This window comes from Ovis aries, chromosome 22 (genome assembly GCF_016772045.2).
Source record: "Ovis aries strain OAR_USU_Benz2616 breed Rambouillet chromosome 22, ARS-UI_Ramb_v3.0, whole genome shotgun sequence".
Classification (NCBI taxonomy): Eukaryota; Metazoa; Chordata; class Mammalia; order Artiodactyla; family Bovidae; genus Ovis; species Ovis aries.
In genome coordinates, this window is record NC_056075.1 from 13,279,580 (window position 1) to 13,302,359 (window position 22,780).

A 22,780-nucleotide genomic window follows, 5' to 3' on the forward strand; every position below is an offset into this window, starting at 1 on the left:
CCCATGTCTTCTCATTCCCTTGGCCTTTCCTTTTGCTTAAGTGGAGAATGGTTCTATTTGCCATTATTCTAGTTGTCCTCTAAATCATTAGAATTTGTAAGGAAGTTTTTTAGCATTGAGGAATGTGTGATGATGATGGGACTTTCGTAGAAAAGGGGAAAAGAGCAGATTCTGGAGGGAAGAGTATAAAGAGGCGGAAAATATAATAACAAACATGAAAGAACAGAAAGATGGAGTATGAACTGAAGCATAAGATATAAAAAACAATAGAATAAAATAAATGAAAACAAACGTGATCACAGTGTAGTAATTGGATATTGTGTAGGGAAATTAATAGGTAGGTGTATTAGAGAAAATAGGCTACAGACAGAATAATTGGAAAGGAGATGGCAGCAACAAATTTGGCAGGATCCAAATTCGGTTGGCTTTGGATGTCAGGGCCCTTCGGGAAGAGGTGCTGAGGCTTATTGTAGTGTTCATCGCTGCTCCGCTGCCTTGTATATATGCTGGTGGCCCCTGGACCAAGTCTATAGCAGGACACCCGCACTAGTGACCCTGACTGCTTGTGGTAATGTACATTTCAGTTGAATCTTAAATCAGTTAAGGGCAGAAGGATTTTTAGGCTTGTATTAAAGCATTTTTATTCACAGCCTTAATAATGTCTCCTATGAATGGAAGAAGGAGCAAAAGTGGTATGCAGTGAGTGGTTAAGGGGGAAAGACCAGTTACTTACCAGGTATTCTTAGTTGTGTCTGATGCTTTGCGACTCCTTGGACTGTAGCCTGCCAGACTCCTTTGTCCATGTAATTTTCCAGGCAGGAATAGTGGAGTGGGTTGCCATTTCCTGCCCCAGGGGATCTTCCCAACCCAGGGATTGAACCCGGGTCTCCTGTGTCTCCTGCATTGCTGCAGAATCCTGCCTGCTGAGCCATCTGGGAAGCCAGTTACTTATGGCAACAGCTATTTTTATTTTTTCAGTAGAAGATGATTATAATTTTTTTTTTTAATTGACATTCTTTAGGCTTACATTATGGCTTCCCTGGTAGCTCAGTTGGTAAAGAATCTGCCTGCAGTCCAAGAGACCCGGCTTCGATCCTGGGTCGGGAAGATCTCCTAGAGAAGGAAATGGCAAACCACTCCAGTATCCTTGGCTGGAAAATCTCATGGATAGAGGAGCCTGGTGGGTTGCAGTCATGGGGTCACAGAGTCGGGCACGACTGAGTGACTTGAGTGACTAACATGCTTACAACTTTTAGATTATATTATGTTTCTTTTAAAGTTTCACCTCTTCAGAGTCCTCACTGGAGTCAGGATCATATACTTTTGCCACGTCTATGACATAAAGTTAAGAAACACATGAGCTTTTCCTGGCAACTAGAAGAATAGGGAAGAAGGAAGAAGAAATTACTGTACAGCACAATAGCATGAATCTGTCAAAGAAGAATGTAATCAGTTTGTTTATAGTGAACTTACAAACTTTAGTCCTGTTCTGAGGCTGAGACTGTGGGTATATATTTTAACTTCAGAAGTTCAAACTGCACATTCTTTTATTCTTTTAGACTCTCCAGGCCGCTGAACTGATTGACTCAGAGTTTCGAACAGGAATGAGCAATAGACAAAAGAACAAAGCTAAAAGAATGGCCAAATTATTTGCAAAACAGAGATCCAGGGATGCAGTAGAAACGAATGAGAAGAGGTAGTAATCCTTTTTTCGCTCATTTATGTATTTATTTTAGTTATACTATTTTATTTAATTAAATTTTTTTTAATTGGAGGATAATTGCTTTACAATATTGTGTTGTTTCCTGCCATACAACAGTGTGAATCCGCCATAACTGTGTGTGTGTCCCCTCTCTCTTGAGCCTACCTCCACCTCACCCCCATCCCACGCCTCTAGGTCGTCACAGAGTGCCAGACTAGGCGCCCCACTGTCTGTTTCACATATGGTAGTGTAAATATGTCAGTGCAGCTTTCTCAGTCTGTTTCACCCTCCCCTTCCCCTGCTGTGTCCATAAATCTGTTCTCGACATCTGTATCTCCATTCCTTCTCTGCAGGTAAGTTTATCAGTATGATTTTTCTAGATTCCATATATATGCATTATTATATGATACTTGTTTCTCTCTGACTTATTTCACTCTGTGTAATAGGCTCTAGGTTCATCCACCTTACTACAACTGACTCAGGTCTGTCTCTCTTTATGGCTGAGTAATAGTCCATTGTATGTGTGCATATGTATATGCAGCAACTTTATATTCACCTGTCAGTAGGCATCTAGGTTGCTTCCATGTCCTGGCTTTTGTAAAGAGCACTGCAGTGAACATTGGAGTGCATGTGTATTTTTGAACTGTGATTTTCTCAGAGTATTTGCCTAGTAATGAGATTGCTGGGCCATATGGTAGTTTATTCCTAATTTTTTAAGGAATCTCCATACTGTTATCCTTAGTGGGTGTATCAACTTACATTCCCACCAACAGTGCAAGGAGGTTCCCTTTCCTCCACATCATCTCCAACATTGATTGATTGTAGACTTTTTTGATGATGGCCATTCTGACTGGTGTGAGGTGACACCTCATTGTAGTTTTGATTAACATTTCGCTAATAATGATCCATTTTTTTGCTTATTTAAAACAGTGATGTTGGTTAACTTAAATCTTGGTCTGCTTGATTTCCAAAAACATTTTGATGACATTGCCTTTAGCTGTGGAATACTGTTTGGATTGTTTTGCTCAATTGTCAGAGAGCGTATTTACTATTACTAGAGACTAGGACAACTTCCCCAGGAAGATCCGTATATGCAGATTTTTTTTTTTCCATAATAATTACGAGTTCTGAATGAGGATTGAAGATCTTCCAAGGGGAGTGCATTCCAGGTAAAGGGAACAAGTGTAAATACCTGAATCATGTAATATTCAAGAAACAGAAAGGTTGTATGGCTGGGATGAGTAGACAGAAGTAAGAGTATTAGAGAGTGAATTCAGAGAGATGGCCTGAGGGCTACAGGTTAAGACCGCTACTTTTGTAAGGTGAGAACTGTCACCATATTACATCATATGTTTCTTTGGCTGAGGGCTAAGCCAAATAGTAGATAATAATCCAGGGTTATTTACCAAATCCTGTTGTAGGAAAGAGCTCTGTGGGTAAACTCAGTCTTTACTTTCTTACATTCATTGTGGTTCACAGTGTTCTGTATTCACTTCTTCTAAATAAATGGTGACCTTTTTTTTTTTTTTTTTAAGCAATGATAGCACAGATGGGGAACCAGAAGAAAAGAGACGAAAAATATCAAATGTTGTTATTAATCAGTCTGCAGTTGATTCCAAAGTTCTGATTGATAATACTCCAGACAGTTCTCCCTTAATTGAAGAGGTACTACTGAAATACCCTGAAGTATCCTTTGAAATCATTTATAATTTTTTCATACTAATGTGTTAGTAGATGGTATATAATATAATAATCTGTTAATTGAGAAATTTTGTTATTAAAAATCAAAGTACTTTTTGTTAGTAAAATTTTTTGATTATTTAAAAGCCTGGCTATTATTGTTAGTCCTACAAGTAAATACACTTAAATTATTGGCATAAAATAGATCTTTTAAAGTAATATTAATTTGGTTTTTCTTATTCAGACAAATGAATGGCCTTTGGAAAGCTTTTGTGAAGAACTTTGCAATGACCTTTTTAATCCCTCCTGGGAGGTAGGATTTCTTCATTACAGTTTCTCTCAACTCTGTTTCCTTTGCTAATGATAGGAACCATATCAATCATAATCTGTCTTATCAGAGTCCTTATTTTTCCCCTATGTCCCTCTCAGAACCGCTTGTCAGAGCACTTCATAAAGAGCTGCATATCTCTCTCAGTAAAAAATTTCCTTTGGAAGTGGACAATTTTGATTAAGACCAGTAGTTTGCAAGTGGTAGCTTAGCCTCAGAAATATTTCTTCAAAAAAGATCTTGAACAGCTCTCAATATGTAGAAGATATGAAAGTGAAGTTCTTCTGGTTGAAATTGAGGGTTGGTAATCTCGAAAGATTCTTTGGTTGGTCTCTGAGTAATTTTAAAACACTGTTTTAGAATACCTTTTAGCTTTAGCTTTGTCTTTAGCTTTCTGCTCCCAGATGCACTTCTGTTCAAAGCTGTTCACGTTTTAGCTCGAATGGGGCTTTAGAAAGTGGGGGCAGCATCAGTGGCATGTTTCCTCCCTCCCAGATGACATTGCAGAAGCTTCAGGGCTACGATAACGTGTTAGTCATGAGACATTTTATTTAAATTGTCTTCCTTTGATGTTTAACACTGGTGGCTTTGGAACTTAGTTCTGATGTATTCATTTCTAAAATATTGGTGTTGGGACTATAAGGAACATTATATGATGCTTCTTTTCTCTCCTTTGCTGTGGATAATGCTGAATGCAAGTAGAGAGTAGAGGAGTGACAGCCAAGCAGATTAGTATCTCAGAAAGAACTCAGAATAGCTATTTTTTGCCTTTTTTAAAAATAAAATCCATATAATCAAACTTGTGAGATTAAATATATGTAATTCTTCTTGGATAGTAGAAGAAAAACACATTCTTGTGAAGTCCCACTCAGTTTGTTCCAATTTCTTAAAAATCTAGTATCCCTTTTTCATATTGAAGAAAAGTTAAACACTGTTTCTTAAGCATTTAACCTCCGGTATTTGCTTCTTGGTTCTTTTTAGGTTCGACATGGTGCAGGCACTGGACTTCGGGAAATCCTTAAAGCTCATGGGAAAAGTGGTGGTAAAATGGGGGATAGCACTTTAGAAGAGGTGAGTGTAAGTGTAGTAAATCAGCATTACCATCAGGTTTCAGTAGATGTCCTCTTTCTCAGACAGGAAAGTAGCAGAGCATGTGCCATGAAGTAGAAATGAGAGGTAAATAGTAAGAAATATGGAGGGGTGAACATAAGGAAAAGGTTAAAAAATTAGGAAGAGGTTTATTTATATTATAGATAGAGAAAGTATGAGTTCAGAGGAAAGATATGTTCAGAAATATTGGGTGGAAAAGTATGTAAAAACACTCATATTTGAGCAGGGTATAATGGATTAGAATATAGAGTAAGATGAATGAGAGTATAGTTTAACGGTCAACAAGCAATGTGACTGGTGTGACGTGGAGGCAGTAGTAATAGGCTAGATAATAGATACTTCGGCCACCTGATGCGAAGAACTGACTCATCAGAAAAGACTTTGATGCTGGGAAAGATTGAAGGCTGGAGGAGAAGGGGACGACAGATAATGCGATGGTTGGATGGCATCTTTGACTTGATGGACATGAGTTTGAGCAAGCTCTGGGAGTTGGTGATGGACTGGGAAGCCTGGCGTGCTGCAGTCTATGTGGTCGCAAACAGTCGGACACAACTGAGCAACTAAACCGAACTGAATAGATGTAGTTGATATTACAGCACCCTTAAGTGGTTTCTCAATTTCTCTGGGAGTGCAAGTAAAATACAGGAGTCATGAATTTTATAGATTTTGGTATAGTATATCTAAATCATCATCAAAGAAGATGTGGTTAATATTGAAGATAGTAATTGGGACTATTCCATAGTTTGGTTATTGTTCCTACAGCTAAAATAATCTGTCCCAATGTTTTGTTTTAGTTTGCTGTAATAGTTTAGTTTTAGTTTTTGGATCTAATATGTTTTAATGTGTTATTAAAATGATTATTTTAACAGATGATTCAACAGCATCAAGAGTGGTTGGAAGACTTGGTTATTAGACTCCTTTGTGTGTTTGCTTTAGACAGATTTGGAGACTTTGTTTCTGATGAAGTAAGTATCCTAAGGGAGGCTTTACCCAATCAGACTTCAGATTCTTAAAATATATATATATATTTTTTGCAAATGTGAATTTTCTTGCTTTCTCATTTTTAGGTTGTGGCACCAGTTCGTGAAACTTGTGCTCAAACATTAGGTGTAGTGTTAAAACACATGAATGAAACAGGAGTTCATAAGACTGTGGATGTGCTGCTTAAATTACTTACACAAGAACAGTGGGAAGTTAGACATGGTGGTCTGCTAGGAATAAAGTATGCTTTGGCAGTTCGTCAGGTAAGTACTTCAGTTTTTGAAGCACGTATGGGAGAGTTTTTTCCCCTCTTAGTTTATATTCTCATTAATTAAATGAAATGGCTCTAGATTCTTAGTGTTACAGATAAGCCAATCCTTCAAGATTTGCCTTCTTGAGGTAGTATCATAGAGACAGGTGATGCTAGTAAGAATTTAAGTACGAATTAAAAGAGAATTATGCTTGGAAACCTGTTTCTGTTTCATAGCAAGACCAATTCTCAGTGAGATTTCTAGTGTATGATCACAGGAGTAACCTTTGGGGGCTGACTGTTGGGGCAATTGAAAAGACGGTAGGTTGGAATAATGAGAAGCAGGAAGAGATGGTTTTCTTTTTTCTTTTCTCTCATATTCCCTTTGGTTGTCAGTGGTATTGAGTGAGATAGAAGTTCAGGTTCTAGCACAGGAGTATATATGTATGTGTATTCACACTGGGAATTCATGTTCTTGCCTTGAAAACACGTTCTGATATTTCCAGTCACATTGAATAACGAGATATTGATACTGTTATGTTCTTTTTCAAATGAGATTAATTATATAGGCATCTAATGACACTTTTTCATTTCTGTTTACATGATTCTTTTAAAATAAATATTGGAATTTATACTTTTGTATGTTAATTTAATGAAAGATTTTTTAAGCACATCACTTGTACTGTAGAAATAATCGGTTTTGGTGTATTCTTTTGCAGGATGTAATTAATACTTTATTGCCTAAGGTTTTAACTAGAATAATTGAAGGGCTCCAGGATCTTGACGATGATGTCAGAGCTGTTGCTGCAGCATCGTTAGTACCTGTGGTAGAGAGCCTTGTGTATCTTCAGACACAAAAAGTAAATATTCTGCATGTTTTTCTTATAGAGCCTTTTACATTTGTTATGTAGCATGTTAGAAAAAACATTGAGGTTGGCTTTTTTTAAATCTTTCTCCATTTTTCTTATGACATCCCTCTGGTGCATGAGATCTTGATATATATATTCTTGGAAAGAGTGAATTGTGAATTGTGTCTTTTTATCTTTCCCTTTCATGTACAGAATATGTAGAGACCTTCCCTTAAAAAGAAAGCAACCATTCCTTGTTCATTTCATTCCTGGTTTTTAGGCAAATGAGATTTTCGCTTGTTTTGATTTTTTATTATGTTTTCATTTTTGAAATGCCTCTTTTAAGGTCCATCTGATTTCCCTCTATTGTTAAAACCAGAACATGTATATTTGAGAGTACTTCGAAAGCTCAGAAACTAAATTTGTCTTTTCATGATGATTAAGAACGTTTTAACTATAGTAAAATTGCTCAGAGGGTGCTGACATGTATGTGTAAGCTGTATTGTTTTCAGAGTTTATGATTTTTTTTTTTTAATGGAAAATACAGTTGGGATATCTTATTGAATTCTCCGTCCATTATGAACCTCGCTAGAAAGGTAAATGCCAAAGTAGAGCTGAGTGGCATTAAAAAGAGGGGTAGAGAACTATTGAAGACGAATGATGTTTCCTCCTTAACTTTACTCAGAACTGGGATTATCCAAGGTCATTGGGGTTGTATATGTTGTTGAATCAGTAGTGACTCCTGAAATACAGTTTGGCATGGCTGGTGAATATTTCTTGCAAAATTAATAACTGTTTTTTTGATAACTGATCTTATAGGTACCTTTCATTATAAATACATTATGGGATGCTCTTCTGGAACTAGATGATCTAACAGCTTCAACAAATAGTATTATGACTCTTCTGTCATCCTTGTTAACTTATCCTCAGGTTCAACAATGCAGGTAATTATTTCTGTTCAATGGAATAAAGTAGAAAGTGTTTACATACAGTTCCAGATAATTAAAAAGATGATAGTCTGGCGTCTTTTAGAACAGCACTGTAAGTAGGGGATGCCAAAGACAGTTATTTTAAGGAGGACTTTTCTTCTTCATCTCTAGCCAACAGCTCTTTGAGGGCAGAAACTTAGAGAAGCTATATTCTTGGGTTAATTCCATTATATAATCATTCAGCTTGTTCATCCTATGAGAGTTAACTTTAGATAAACAATTATCCATTTTATTTCCACTTCTAGTTCTAGACTATAGAATTTTGTAGCCTTTGTGACTGTGGTTAATAGAATTATCAGTGAACATCAGTTTTACATTTCCAAATTTTGCTACTCTGTGAGCATTTTCTTCGTGATGTTCACCAAGACATATTTTCTTGATTTCAATAATCACTTATCAGGAAGGGTATACATAATAATGTAATATAATCTTCAAAAGCAGAGAATGGGTAAAGCAAAGACGTAAACCAGAAATTTAGTGTCATTTATTTTACTGTCTTGATATCTGAAATGAAGCTTAGTTAATTAATGTATTCCCTACCTTTTAGACTGGCTCCTAAATATTAATATCCTTGGAGATACAGAAAAAAAAATTACAGATGAGGCTAGTAAGTTAGAGAAGGCAATGGCACCCCACTCCAGTACTCTTGCCTGGAAAATCCCATGGACGAAGGAGCCTGGTAGGCTGCAGTCTAAGGGGTCGCTAAGAGTCGGACACGACTGAGCGACTTCACTTTGACTTTTCACTTTCATGCATTGGAGAAAGAAATGGCAACCCACTCCAGTATTCTTGCCTGGGGAATCCCAGGGATGGGGGAGCCTGGTGGGCTGCCGTCTATGGGGTCACAGAGTCGTACACAACTGAAGCGACTTAGCAGCAGCAGTCCAGTAAGTGTATTCAATGAATGTTTATGTAATTATGATTATAAATGATTTCTGGTTCTGTGAGTAAATCTGTTTCCAATGAAAATCATTGATGTGTGAAAAACATGGAGAGAATGTTTAAAATAATACTGACCTGTGGTCATCCTTCAATGTTAAATTTAGGTTAGTGGGACAACCCAAAATTGGAATAGCAAAATAAGTGCTTATAAAGCAAAGAGGAAAATTGAAATGGTAGTGCATATATGGTGTCCTGATTTTCAGACACTTTCGTTGGTATGAGGATTAAATGAGTTAATCTGTGTGAAAGCTGCAAAATGCAAGAATTCTTAATTATTATATGTTAGGGGTTGGTAAACTTTTTCTGTCCAGATAGTGAGACGTTGGCTTTGTGGCCATATGATCTCTGTCAAAGCTACTCAACTCTGTCTGTGTAGCACAATAGCAGTTGTAGATAATACATAAAGGAATGAATGTACCTGTAATCCAATAAAACTTTATATAAAAACTCATGTAAAGTGAACTTGAACTGTGAGCCTTGGTGTGTTTGCACTTGCCCTAAAAAATAAAAAAGGCTTTGGACTTAAAAATGTATGTATATAATCAAGTGGACAGTGTTGGAAAAGCTAGATAATGTAAAAAAAAAAGAATGTCGTGAAAATTCTGTTAATTCAGTGTGAAATAATGTAGTTTTTGATTTTTTTTTTTTCAAAATTGCCTTAGAAAATTTGCTTCATATGTTGTGATATTTGGCAGATACTTTCCAGCTTATGTAAGAAGAAATGCAGCATGTATTTGGAGCATGAAGAGTTACACTATTAACAAGACCTGCTATAATGCTTTTTCATATTTGAGTCTGTTTTATGTCTGTGTGTGCATGTGTTTAAGTTATAATTTTATAAGTAAATTTACCAAATGTGTAAATAAATGTAAAAGGCGACGTTCATTTAAATCTGCAAGTAATGAAAATATCATTAAAAGATGGACCTCCTGAGAGGAACCAAAAGAACAGATAATGACACTGACATATTCTTTTTTCCTCATGTCTTTTTCTATCGAGGTATATATTTCAAATGCTACTTATAAATAATTTGCTAATTTGAGGTAACTTTTATAAATGAATCGTGGATGTGACAGGAATCCTATGGTCCAAGTTGTTAGCCAACTCGTGCCTTTGCTTGCTTTCACATTTAAAATCTAATCTGTGAGAAGGAAGATAATTTGAGTTTGCCTAATTTAGTAATGCTAGATTAGGATAACAAATTCCAAAGCTACTACCGTTACCATCTCTTGCTTCTTTTGATATGTGATAGAGGTGGCCCCAAAGGGGGATATAAATTGTGTGCACCTATTGGTTACCTGTTGGAGTTAACAGTAGGAAAGGCGTAAGGATTAACAGTCCTGATTTTTGTGTAGGCTATCAACTAAGATACATGTCCCATTTTCCTGAGTGAGAACAGACTAAATGCAGTTATACTGAAAAGTTCTGATTTGATAGAGGTGATTGATGATATTAGTGCCACAGAATAACCCCATGTTAATGTTTCTGCTACTCTTTATGACTGCATTTGTTCTGTCTATTCTGGTGTTATAGTAACAGTTTTGTATGAGGGTGTTAAGCAAGTGTTCATAGGAAAATTGTATTGTCTTTTTAGAATTTATTCATCGAAAAAGTTGCTAGGTCCATAAGGAAATGATATTTAGATGATATATCAACAGAATTTCAACCAAGAATGAATAAGATTAATCTGTGTCTTCTTTATTAGTATTCAGCAGTCACTCACAGTTTTAGTTCCACGTGTCTGGCCTTTTTTGCATCACACTATATCATCAGTTCGAAGAGCAGCCTTGGAAACTCTGTTCACTTTATTATCAACACAAGACCAGGTAAGAACTAACTTGGTCTAAATAACTACAGTAATCTTGAAATTTTTAGAGATTAATTTTGTAAGATCAATCTGACCACCAGGTTACCCTTGCTTCACATAAAGATCAGGAGAATGTTAGGGCTAGTAAAATTGGTATGGTGAGTATGTAGATACAGAAGAATATAATCATCATAAGGGTAGAAATATTTTAATACTATTCTAGATTGTATTCCCAGCCCATGGAATATTGCCTAACACAAAGGTGGCTCTCAGTAAGTTTTTGTTGAACGAAAGATTGAATCATCCCTTCCTGTCAAAGATCATGTTATTCATTCTTTGCCTACTCTGTATGGTTGACAGTTGGATGGTTGGCAAAAACCATCCCAGGTTAGAAAGCTACCTGTGAAGCTCTGCAGTGTGACTTGAAAAGACTGATAATACAGTTGCTAGGCACTTACTTCCTTTTAAGGAATACTCAGTCTTAAGAGCATTTTATTTCCATGGAGTAACACATTGAAATGCCTACAGAGAACCGTCAGTTAATATCACTGTGTAAATAGAAATCTGTTATGAGCTGAGTAATCCTTGCCCTGTCTGTAAAAGGCTTCACATTCCTGTTTTAAAAATAGACTAAAGGTCAAACAAAATACTAGAATTTAGGGAAACATCATAAGGAATCCATTTCTTACGCTGTTACTTATAGGTGCTGCAGTTTGAGTGGTCTTTAAAAAACAATGGTTGATTTTTTTAGACAATATATTAATACTGTGGATAAACGTCTCTTTTGTGTTCACCAACCATGCATTCCTATGTGAATAAGGAATATTCCATGTAGACCTACTTTAATTTATAGCATGATATTGTGTTGCACTACCATGAATCAACATTTGTAAATTTCCTTCTGCATTATCTTTTTTGTCAGATCAGACTCTTCTAAGAAAAAGCTATCATGTCCATTTTATAAATATAATGCTTAGTTGATCAGGCATGGGTTCATATAAAAAGCTGCTGGCATGGGTTCTGAGTTTTCACATTATTATTATTTTTTTTTGGTTTTGTGAGTTTTGCCTAAATGTTTTTGATGTAAATATTCTTAAATTCACTTTAGATAGACCTATTAAAATTATCAAATTTCTTCCCTTCATGTTGTTGTTTTCTGGGTTTTTTTTTTTTAGTACACTTTACTTTTAGGAGCAATCTTAGGTTTACAGAAAAGCTGAGCAAAAAGTACACGGTTCCTATATGCCCCTACCCATATGCACAGTTTCCCCTTTAGCTAACATCTTGCATTAGTGTAGTGCATTTGTTGCAGTTGATGAGCCAGTATTGATACATTATTAACTAAAGCCCACAGTTTACACTAGGGTTTACTCTTTATAGTGTAGATTCTATGGGTTGACATATGTACAGTGGTATGTGCTCACCATTCGAGTATCATAAGGAATAGTTTCACTGCACTAAAAAATGCCTGTGCTGCACCTATGCATTTCCGCTTTTCCTCCCTTCAAAACCTTAGCAACCACGACTCTCTTATTGTTCTCATACTTCTGCCTTTTCCAGAATACCACATAGTTGGAGTTATGTCGTGTGTGGGCTTCCCTGGTGGCTCAGATGGTGAAGGATCTACCTGCAGTGCAGGAAACCTGGGTTTGATCCCTGGGTTGGAAAGATCCCCTGGAGAAGGAAATGGCTACCCATTCCAGTACTCTTGCCTGGAGAATTTCATGGACAGGGGAGCCTGGCAGGCTGCAGTCCATGGGGTGGCAAAGAGTTGGACACGACTGAGCCACGCACACATGTAGTATATTGCCTTTTAATAGTGGCTTCTGTTTCCTTTAGCATTACAAAATTAAGGTTTCTCCATGTCTTTTTTTATAACTTCGTAGTTCATTTCTGTTTATCACCTTGTAATACTGCATTGTATGGATGTGCCACAGTTCCATATATTCACCTATTAAAGGATAATTTCATTTCTTTCTGTTTTTATCAGTTTGAATGAAATTTTAAACAATTGTGTGCAGGTTTTGGTATGGGCATAGTTTTCAGTGCACTTGGGTAAATCTGAAGTGCACAATTGCTGGATCATATGCTAAGAATATATTTAATTTTATAAGAAAATGTCTTCCAAAAATGTCTGTACCAATTTACATTTCCACCATCAAGGAGTTTCTGTTGGTGTATATCCTCTCCCAGCATTTGATGTTGTCAGTGTTGTTGATTTTAGCCTTTCTAATAAGTGTGTAGTGGTATCTCACTATAGTTTAAATTTGAAGTTCTCTAATGATATATGATGTTGAACATCTTTTCATATGCTTATCTGTAGTAATTTTGTTTTGTTTTGCAAAACCATAAGACTTTATAAGGAAGATAGCCTGAATCTTACAACTTATCCCATCATAAGTATGTATGCATATATGCTTGTCTCTAAAATGTTTTTGTATAGAACCACAGTTAATAAGTTATTTATAAATTCTCTTTTTTTAAAAATTTATTTGCCTGCACCACATGGCTTGGAGGATCTTAATTCCTTGACCAGGGATGGAATCTGGGCCCTGGGCAGTTGAAGCATGAAGTCCTAACCACTGAACTGCCAGGAAATTCCTGAAATCTCACTTGTATTAGACTCTTTTATGACATACCTTGTCGTCTTTGAAGATAAATTGTTTAATCCTTGTGTCTTTATCTCTCATGTTAACATGTGAAAGTATTAGCAAGTCTGGCTTCTCAGAGAGTATGAAATAAGAACTCTTAGGCAAACCAAATTAATTTTATTTGGTAATGACTTAAAATCAGGATGTAACTTTTTTTTTGGCTGAACAAAGAGCTTGACAAAGTGAAATAATTTATCATTTGTTTTTCCTTTTTTAAAAAAGTTTTTATTGGAGTTTAGTTGATTTATCATGTGTGAGCTTCTCCTGTGCAGCAAAATGAATCATACATATATATTCATTTTTTTAGCTTCTCTTCCCATGTAGAGCATTACTTGATTTTACTTTCTATAGACTGTATTTATTCATGCAGGTTTATATATGAATATGTATGTTTACCTGTGAATTACTTTACTGAAATGTCTAGATTAATTAGTGTTGATAACCACTATCTTTAATAGTGGTTTTAGTCAGAACTCAACTAGGAAAATATATTCTGGACATTAACCTCTAGTTTAGCCATATTTTGTTGACTGGGTAAGCTTTTCCATTCTGTTTGCATCAGAGTCACCTTCTGAGTCATTGAGAATTTTAGTACATAAAAGTATTGATTTTTATTTGAAAGGCAAGCATTAGCATGATGCTTATAAATTTAGCATGAAGATGTACATGAGATTGAGTTGGAATTTGGGGGCATGTTTAGTCCAGGATGTAAGAAAATTTAATGTATGCATATGTAGAGAAGGGAATAAAGACCAAAAAAACAGAGTTGACTGAGACTTTGGCATTTGAGAACATTAGCATAATTAGGTATTGGTCAGATTTTATAAAGGTATGAAAAGAGAGCAAAGTTTAAATATTTATCTGATTTTCAATAAATATTGGTTGGACAAATAAATAAAACAAGGCGTTTCGAGTTGTTTAATTATAGAATTGGGTTTTGTTTTTTGGCAGTGGGCCAAAATAGGATTTCAGATCAAATTAGTAGAGGAGCTGAGAACTCAGTATGATTCATAACTTTGTTGTAGCTTCTTTCCAGATTTTCTTCCCTGCAACCCCATATCATTTGATATGGTGATAGAAATGATGATACCTACTGACATGAATCAGGTGTTCACGGTAAAGGATAATCAGATTGCTGCTCCGCCCCACCCCGCCCCGCCTCAACATCTATACACTTTATGGGTGTGCTTGTGGGAAGATAAAAGAGGGGGCATAGCAAAATGGTGCTGGCAAGATCTTATCCCACCTAATACGTCAATTTTGCCAGTTAGGGATTTATTGCAATCCTACAATTGTGGAAAATTTTCCATATTACCAACTATTCCTTGTGACTTTGATTATTCTCATAATCAAGGTAGATTTGCTCAACAGTTATATTAGCTCCTACAATTTTCTAGATACTGATTGGTAAGGGAAAAGTTCTGTTTCCTTCTGTAGAGCTTAAAACAGGAAGCTAACCAAGACAGAAGAAGACAGCTACACAAGCGCTTATAATTACATGGTGGCCATTTTATAAAGCCATCATTACATAGTGAGGTAAGGATCTGGTAGGGGAAGCAGATGGTGCTGCTGGGTCCTTACTAGTGAGGTGAGTAAAGGTCAAGGAAATGTCTTGCTGAAAGTACAGTTGAGACTGAGACCTGAAGGATGAATGGAATTTAACCAGGTGAAGAGCAGGTTAACAGTCAGAGGAAGAGCATGTGTCAGACTCTGGGAGCAGGAGTGAGCATGGTGGCACTAAAGAGGGAGGGAAAGGAAACTGGTCTGGCTGAGGGACTGAGCGCAAGGGGATGCACCAAGCGTTGCACCTTGAGTTTGTAAATATAGTGACATGTCTGACGGTCTTAGTTTTGTTATCAGCGTTCCTTGTTCTGGGTTCCACAAAGGCAGAGTGAAGGCCAGAACACCAGTCTGGATAAAGGAGCTGTACAGAGACTGCCCCATTCTCTTTACACTAAATAAGTATCAATCATTCCCCTGAGTATTCCCACAGATGCCCACCCCTCCATCTGACCCTCATTATAAAAATGACATAAAGTGCTAATACTGTGTCAATTATTTAACATAAACCAAAATATATTTTTTAAAGCCCTCTTAAAACATGAATTATAACTTGAGTTGTAGTATAGCTTATAGTTAATTTAAACCTGGTAAAGTAAACAGTCTGTGGTAGGAATTTTTCTGTAATTTGGATTATACTCTGCTAGACTACTACTGAGGAGAAGGCAGTGGCACCCCACTCCAGTACTCTTGCCTGGAAAATCCCATGGACAGAGGAGCCTGATAGGCTGCAGGCCATGGGGTCGCTAAGAGTCGGGCATGACTGAGCAACTTCACTTTCAGTTTTCACTTTCATGCATTGGAGAAGGAAATGGCAACCCACTCCAGTGTTCTTGCCTGGAGAATCCCAGGGACAGAGGAGCCTAGTGGGCTGCCGTCTATGGGGTCTCACAGAGTCGAACACAACTGAAGCAACTTAGCAGCAGCAGCAGACTACTACTGAAGTCATCAAAACTTTCCAGACTTTGCCTAAGATTAGAAGGGAAATTTGTGACTAGTAGACTCCTAGTTAGTAGCATACTAGAAGTCCACTGACTATTTTTTAAAATTCTGGGATGGAAAATCCCAATGTCACTGTATCCCACTCCTAACCAATTCAGTTTAATAAACCGAAGACAGGCACAAAATTTATGAAAACAGGTGAAGCAACTTTCAGATTTGCAAGAGGCAGGTGGTTTCTGGATGGGCCAAATTGTACTTAGTGATTTTTGGAGAAAATACTAACAGCTGAAGCATGTAACTTTTTGTAACTATGACTAAAAGGAGATGCTTGCACAATTGTTCAGATAGAACAGCTTCAGCTGTTTTCTCAGCTTTATTTTGTAACTTGTGTTTTCTGCTAGGCAGACTTTATGTTGTGTTGTTGGAGAAATCTGCATGTTTAAAAATACCTGTTCCTGTGATGATAGTGACCTGCATATTCTGGGTTGGTTTTTGTTTGGTTGGGCTTTTGGTTTCTCTTTTATTTTTTAAATTTTATTTTCCTCTTTATTTATTGACTTGACTTTATAAAGCAAAATTAAACAGAAAATACAGAGTGCGCATCCATATACCTCCTGCCCTGCCCCAAATAGCTGCTCCCGCCATCAACGTTGCACACCAGAATGTTACAGTTAGTGAACGAACGTTGACATGTCATTATCAACCAATCCATAGTTGTATTAGGCTTCACTTTTTTTTTCCCCAGGCTGTGCCACATTGCTTACAGGATCTTAGTTTCCTGACCAGGAATTGAATGTCCGCCCTTGGCAGTGAAAGCACTGTCCTAACCACTGGACCTCCAGGGAGTTCCCTTGGCTTCACTCTTAATGTTGCGTGTTCATTTTACTGATTTTCACAGATGTGTGATGATCTTTCCATTATTATATCTTACAGAATAGTTTCTCTACCGTAAAACACCCTGTGTTCTTTCATTCATTTATTCCTTTGGTTGTTTTTTAAATAATTATAAAGTAGAATTTACTAGAGTAACAAAGTTTATAGCCTGAGAAGACTACTACAATTTATATTACATTCACTATTTATTAATATGGGGGAAAAAATCTTCATCTGTAGGTATGGCTTTGGGATCTACAAGCAACTGTTTTGATTTCCAGTGATGAGGTTAGGGGTAGATTAAGAGAATTGGTAAATATGGCAGGGGAAATGAGAAGAAATCATAGGAGAGTAATATTAAATTATTGGCTTAGTACTGTTACAGCTTTCCTAATTGTGCCTGTTCTCTCTGCTGAGGAAAGGAGAACTTTTCTTCTTTCCAATGTCACTTTCCCTTTCAATGAAAAGTAGTTCTTTAAGGCATCCCCTGTCAGTGAGTAGGCTCCCCCGAGCTGATGATTTTGCAGTCTATTTTAAATTTCTTTCAAGCCATTTTGAGAAATGTGAAAAAAAGAAGACCAGGGTTATTAATTTCCTACTGGCAAGAGAACTATAGGTAGCTTTCTGAGTTATGCATTATCCCTAGACCTCACTTTCTGGAAATTCAGTTAAACATTTTCCAAATTTCTCTTCAGTCTCTTCCAGACAGTTCAGTTCAGTCGCTCAGTCGTGTCCAACTCTTTGCGACACCATGAACTGCAGCACGCCAGGCCTCCCTGCCCATCACCAACTCCCTGAGTTTACCCAAACTCATGTCCATTGAGTCGGTGATGCCATCCAACCGTCTCATCCTCTGTCATCACCTTCTCCTCCTGCCTTCAATCTTTCCCAGCATCAGAGTGTTTTCAGATGAGTCAGCTCTTTGCATCAGGTGGCCAAAGTATTGGAGTTTCAGCTTCAATGTCAGTCCTTCCAGACCCAGGACTGATCAATCTCCTTTAGGATGGACTGGTTGGATCTCCTTGCAGTCCAGGGGACTCTCAACAGTCTTCTCCAACACCACAGTTCAAAAGCATCAATTCTTCTATGCTTAGCTTTCTTCCAGACAACATAGTTTTTATTTTTAAAAAATTGTGGAAGGATGTGATATTAAGTACTGTGAACTAGTTAATAAAATTTTTAGTTCATGAGATTACTTTTCTACAATTCTGAGCACACAATCGATTTAGTTAAGCACCATTGGATTGCTTGATTTGGGTGGGCTTTTGATTTGTTGAGAAATTCCTTAGATTGAGGTTTTAAACCTGAGCTTAAAGAAATCCCTGAAGCTGAAAGCAAAACATTATACATAAGTATGTAGATAAATGTGTTTTTCTAAGAGAAGATTGTGCATAGTCTTTCCCCAATTTTCAGAGGGTCCTTAACCCAAAATAAATTAGGAACTTTGGCTTTAATTTTGTAGTGAACTCAAAGTTGAATTTTCTAGATTGGATATCATCTCACAGTTCTTTTCTTGCATTAATGATGAGCACATACAACTTAAGCTGATTATCCAACACAACTGTAGTGTGATCATTTATCAAATTTCCCTGACAGAGCAGTGATACACAATGAAACCAAAGAGTTGTCACTGGTTAGAGCTTACTCCCATATACAGGATGCTTTCAGTTTATTAGAAGCAAAATTCAGTGTTGTTAATCATACAGACTTTCTCCAGATTCCTAGAGACTGTTGCCATTTAATTTCTCCAAATCATTGGAATAATACGGTGTTTTTGCTCAGAATCTTGTCAAAATTTATCAACAGTTGAACGTTTTTGATGAAGTCATAACAGTCTTTTCATGGTAGTACTTCTGTTATTTCACTTAAAACTTTTAAAATAAGCTAACACTGCAGAATTACGTTATAATTTTGATTTTGCTTTTGTTTTTAGAACTCTTCATCTTGGCTTACACCTATCCTTCCTGATATGCTTCGACACATATTTCAGTTTTGTGTTTTAGAAAGCAGCCAGGAAATTCTGGACCTCATTCACAAGGTATGTGGTGAATATATCTGTACTCCTTTTCCCAGTACCTTGGTAGATGTTAAAAATTTTTTTTCAAAATTCTGTACAGTTGTTGATCAGGGATTTAAGAAGTTAGAAATTATCCAAGACATTTGAATAGTCTGGAGATCAAGGAAATAGACTTTTTATGGGTTATAATGGTTAAGTCCTAGTTAGTTGTGGGACCCAGTAGGCAGGTGTTTTAAGCACTTTCTTCATAGCCTCAATACAGAAAATTAAAAATGAAGAAAAGACAACTTTTTTCCATCACTTATTTTGCTTTCTATCAGGATGCTTATCTGTCCTATAGAGTATCTTGGGATTTATTGGTAATCATAATTCAGACTTGCACTTTTTCCTTTTATTTAGGAATATTGGTCATATGTGTTGGAACCTATAAAGAATAGCCACTTGATATGTTTAATAATATTTACGGGAGGAAATGGCATTGTTGTACCTTTAATACCTGTTAACGTAGTCTTGAATCATTGGCCTCTGAAGTGGCTCATTGTTAACAGCTGTGGGTTAACATTGGTGGTGTTTCTACATGGTGGCCCTAGCCCATTAATGTTAGGCATCAAGAAAAGTGCTTCAGGGCTTCCCTGGCACACTGGTAAAGAATCCACCTCCGATGCAGGAGACTTGGGTTCCATCCCTTATCAGGAAGCATCCCACATGCCTCTGAGCTGCTAAGCCTATGCGCCACAACTGAGCCTGTACCCTAGAGTCTGGAAGCCACAACTACTGAGCCGAGTGCTCTAGAGCCCTGCTCTGCAACAAGAGAAGCCACTTCAGTGAGAAGCCCCTGCGGCACCAAGGACCCAGCACGGCCATAAATAAATAAATAAATAAATAAATAAATAAATAAATAAAATTTTTTAAAGTGCTTTATTGAGTAAGATCATGAATCAAGATTTACATTGTTTTTAATTTATACTAGGATATTACTCTGGTATATTACTCTGATATGGCTTCCCTCATAGCTGAGTTGGTAAAGAATCCATCTGCAATGCAGGAGACCCCAGTTTGATTCCTGGGTCGGGAAAATCTGCTGAAGAACGGATAGGCTACCCACTCCAGTATTCTTGGGCTCCCTTTGTGGCTCAGCTGGTAAAGAATTTGCCTGCAATGTGGGAGACCTGAGTTCAATCCCTGGGTTGGCATGATCCCCTGGAGAAGGGAAGGACTACCCACTCCAGTATTTTGGCCTGGAGAATTCCATGGACTGTAAAGTCCATGGGGTCACAAAGAGTTGGACACAACTGAGTAACTTTCACTACTCTGATATGTTGGATATTACTAGGATATTACTCTAGCATATACTAAGGGTATTACTTCTCTAAATTTAGCAGGAGCTGTTATATATTGAAGCATGTATTGAATATAGGAATGCATATAGAGCTTTATGATACAAAGAAAGGATTCCAGATATTTACTGAAATTTTGATAACTGTTTTTATGGGTATTTTCAAAAATGATTTTCGTAAAATACTGAGGAAAATACTTTGTATTCTTTTTCAAAAAACTTTCTTTTGTATTACTTTTTTTAGTATACAAACTTATCTACCCTAAAACAGTATTTCAAAGTAAGCCTATTTGTTGAATTTTAAAATTAATTTTTGTGCTATTTCCTACTTTTCTTTTTCAATTCAGTATCACTAAAAGTATTAGGTTTTATTAGGCCTTGCTAGAAAAATTTCATTTTCTTGTTCCCTTCTCATTCTGCAGGTTTGGATGGAATTGTTGAGCAAGGCTTCAGTTCAGTATGTGGTAGCGGCTGCTTGTCCATGGATGGCTGCGTGGCTTTGCTTAATGATGCAGCCTTCTCATTTACCTATTGATTTAAATATGTTGCTGGAAGTAAAAGCTAGAGCCAAAGTAAGTGTAGAGGAACATAATGTATTTGTATGTTCAATTCATAATTATTAATACAGTAACTGTTAAGAAACCTGTATTGCTTTATTATAAGTGTGATATTATTATTGTAACAGAAGGAAAAATTATTTTATTGGAACCCTGACAAAATGCATAGTAATTTTTATCCATTAAAGTTTTGTGAAAAAACTGTATTCTAGTGGAATTGTAACAAATGAGATTATTTTTTATGTTGTCTATCAAATGTTAATGGTAAATCTTTAATTACTGTTTTCTCTGCTTATTCACTTAGGAAAAAACAGGTGGTAAGGTGCGCCAGGGCCAGAGCCAGAGTAAAGTACTTCAGGAGTACATTGCAGGTGCAGACACCGTCATGGAAGACCCCACCACCAGGGACTTTGTTGTTATGCGGGCCAGAATGATGGCAGCCAGGTGAGTCTGCGTAAATTCAAAGTCGTTTACCCGAAAGGCTCCTCCCACGCGTCTGTCAGTCCTTCCTCCATCATGCTAGAGGAAGAAAAAATTAAAAAGTGAGAAAACGTTTTTCATTCTTTTGAGGTTTTAAAAATAAGATTTGTATTTTTTTGGTGCACATATACTTCAATATTTAAGCTTAGGTGAAGTCATCTTAAATGGCAGATACTAAAATTTGTTTCTGAAGGCAACCCAACAATTGCACAGTCCGCAACAAAATTTGAACATCTAGGCCACATAACTGTGTTTTCAGGTCTGAAAATCTCCTTTGTTTGTTTTGTTGTTTTAGTTGCTAAGTCATGTTCGAATCTTTGTGACCCCCCTGAGCTTTTGCCCTCCAGGTTCCTCTGTCCATGGGATTTCCCAGGCAGAAATATTGGAGTGGTTTGCCACTTCCTTCTCCAGGGATTTGTATTTTTTTTATGAAGATAAGATAGGAGTTAAGTCTTGCCTGGGAAAAGTTATAGCTTCAGTAGGGGACACTTTTTTATAAAGTAATTTTATAATTATATAAAGTAATTTTATAATTTTGTAAAGTTATTTTTATAGTAACTTCTTTTTTTCTCCCTCTTAGGTTGTTAGGAGCCCTTTGTTGCTGTATTTGTGATCCAAGTGTAAATGTGGTAACCCAAGAAATTAAACCAGCTGAATCCCTTGGCCAGTTACTACTCTTCCATTTGAACTCCAAATCTGCCTTACAGAGAATTAGTGTAGCTTTGGTAATCTGTGAATGGGCGGCTTTACAGAAGGTAAGATTTTGCCCCCAAATAAAAAAGACAATCTAAACTAGGTTCCATTAGCTATTAGGATTATTTTCATTGTATTTTACAAACAGAAAAGTGAAAATTTTCTCTGTAAAAAATATTGAACATTTATAGAAAAGTATTCCAAGTTATACTGAAACATTGTTTCTCTCTCATTTGCCTTTAACCCTAGCCCCCCAGTTTTGTACCTGAGAACTACAAAACATAAGAGGCTTTGAGAGCTAGAAGTCCATTTGTATGAGTAGTAGCAAGGGCAGATTTTTGGTCACAGGAAGAATAAAATCAGCACATTTAAACCCAAATCTTTGTATTTCCAAATAAACCATTCCCTTGCAGCCCCTTTAATTTTTAACTTCTAGTAAGATGTATTGATTTTGTGTAAGACTTGCTTCTGTAAATCAAAGAAACTTCCTGCTGGCTTTGTTTATTCCATTGACTGGAATTCTGGAAATTTAACTGTCTGCACTTGCTGTGAGAGTTGCTTTTTACTGCCTCTTAACAGTTTGTCAAAGCTGTGTCTAAAAGTAATTGAGCCATGCTCTATTGCAACTGAAACCCCAGCTTTGCCTCTGGAAAGAAGCAAGGCTCATCTGTTTTTAGGCAGGACATGGTGTGCTGGAGAGGCAGTGATGCTGTGTTTTTGTGCCTCTCAGACTCAGCAGCAAGTGTTGACAGTTCGGTTTCTGGACCCTCACAGAGCTTCTCTGGACTTACTCTGTGAAGCCCAGGCTGATCACCCAGATCCCACAGAATCCCTCATGGCTCACCACTGAGGTCATTCCCCCTCTGGTTGGGGCAGGCAACAACCAGAGAGAGTGGGAAGGGTTAGTTAAATTTGGGGGCAGGTGAGTAGCTTTTAAATTATATATCCATTTCTACAGTATGGCATGTGAAACTATGGGTTCAATTGTTAAGAAATCTAATGAGTTTTTAAATAACATTTTTTAGTGCATGCTA

At 36.9% G+C, this 22,780-nt stretch overlaps 1 protein-coding gene across 2 annotated transcripts in view; it reads left to right on the plus strand.

The window, feature by feature from the left end:
• The window catches only part of BTAF1 (B-TFIID TATA-box binding protein associated factor 1), an 85,523-nt gene that overhangs the window by 30,367 nt on the left and 32,376 nt on the right, over positions 1-22,780 (plus strand). For both annotated transcript variants that reach the window (XM_015103326.3, XM_027960442.3), the window contains 13 exons: positions 1,560-1,696; positions 3,238-3,367; positions 3,627-3,695; positions 4,692-4,781; positions 5,690-5,785; positions 5,888-6,064; positions 6,771-6,911; positions 7,719-7,843; positions 10,536-10,656; positions 18,597-18,701; positions 20,439-20,588; positions 20,878-21,017; positions 21,634-21,808. In XM_015103326.3, coding sequence (XP_014958812.2) covers positions 1,560-1,696; positions 3,238-3,367; positions 3,627-3,695; positions 4,692-4,781; positions 5,690-5,785; positions 5,888-6,064; positions 6,771-6,911; positions 7,719-7,843; positions 10,536-10,656; positions 18,597-18,701; positions 20,439-20,588; positions 20,878-21,017; positions 21,634-21,808 — 1,656 coding nt within the window. The remainder of the gene's footprint in view (positions 1-1,559; positions 1,697-3,237; positions 3,368-3,626; positions 3,696-4,691; positions 4,782-5,689; positions 5,786-5,887; positions 6,065-6,770; positions 6,912-7,718; positions 7,844-10,535; positions 10,657-18,596; positions 18,702-20,438; positions 20,589-20,877; positions 21,018-21,633; positions 21,809-22,780) is intronic.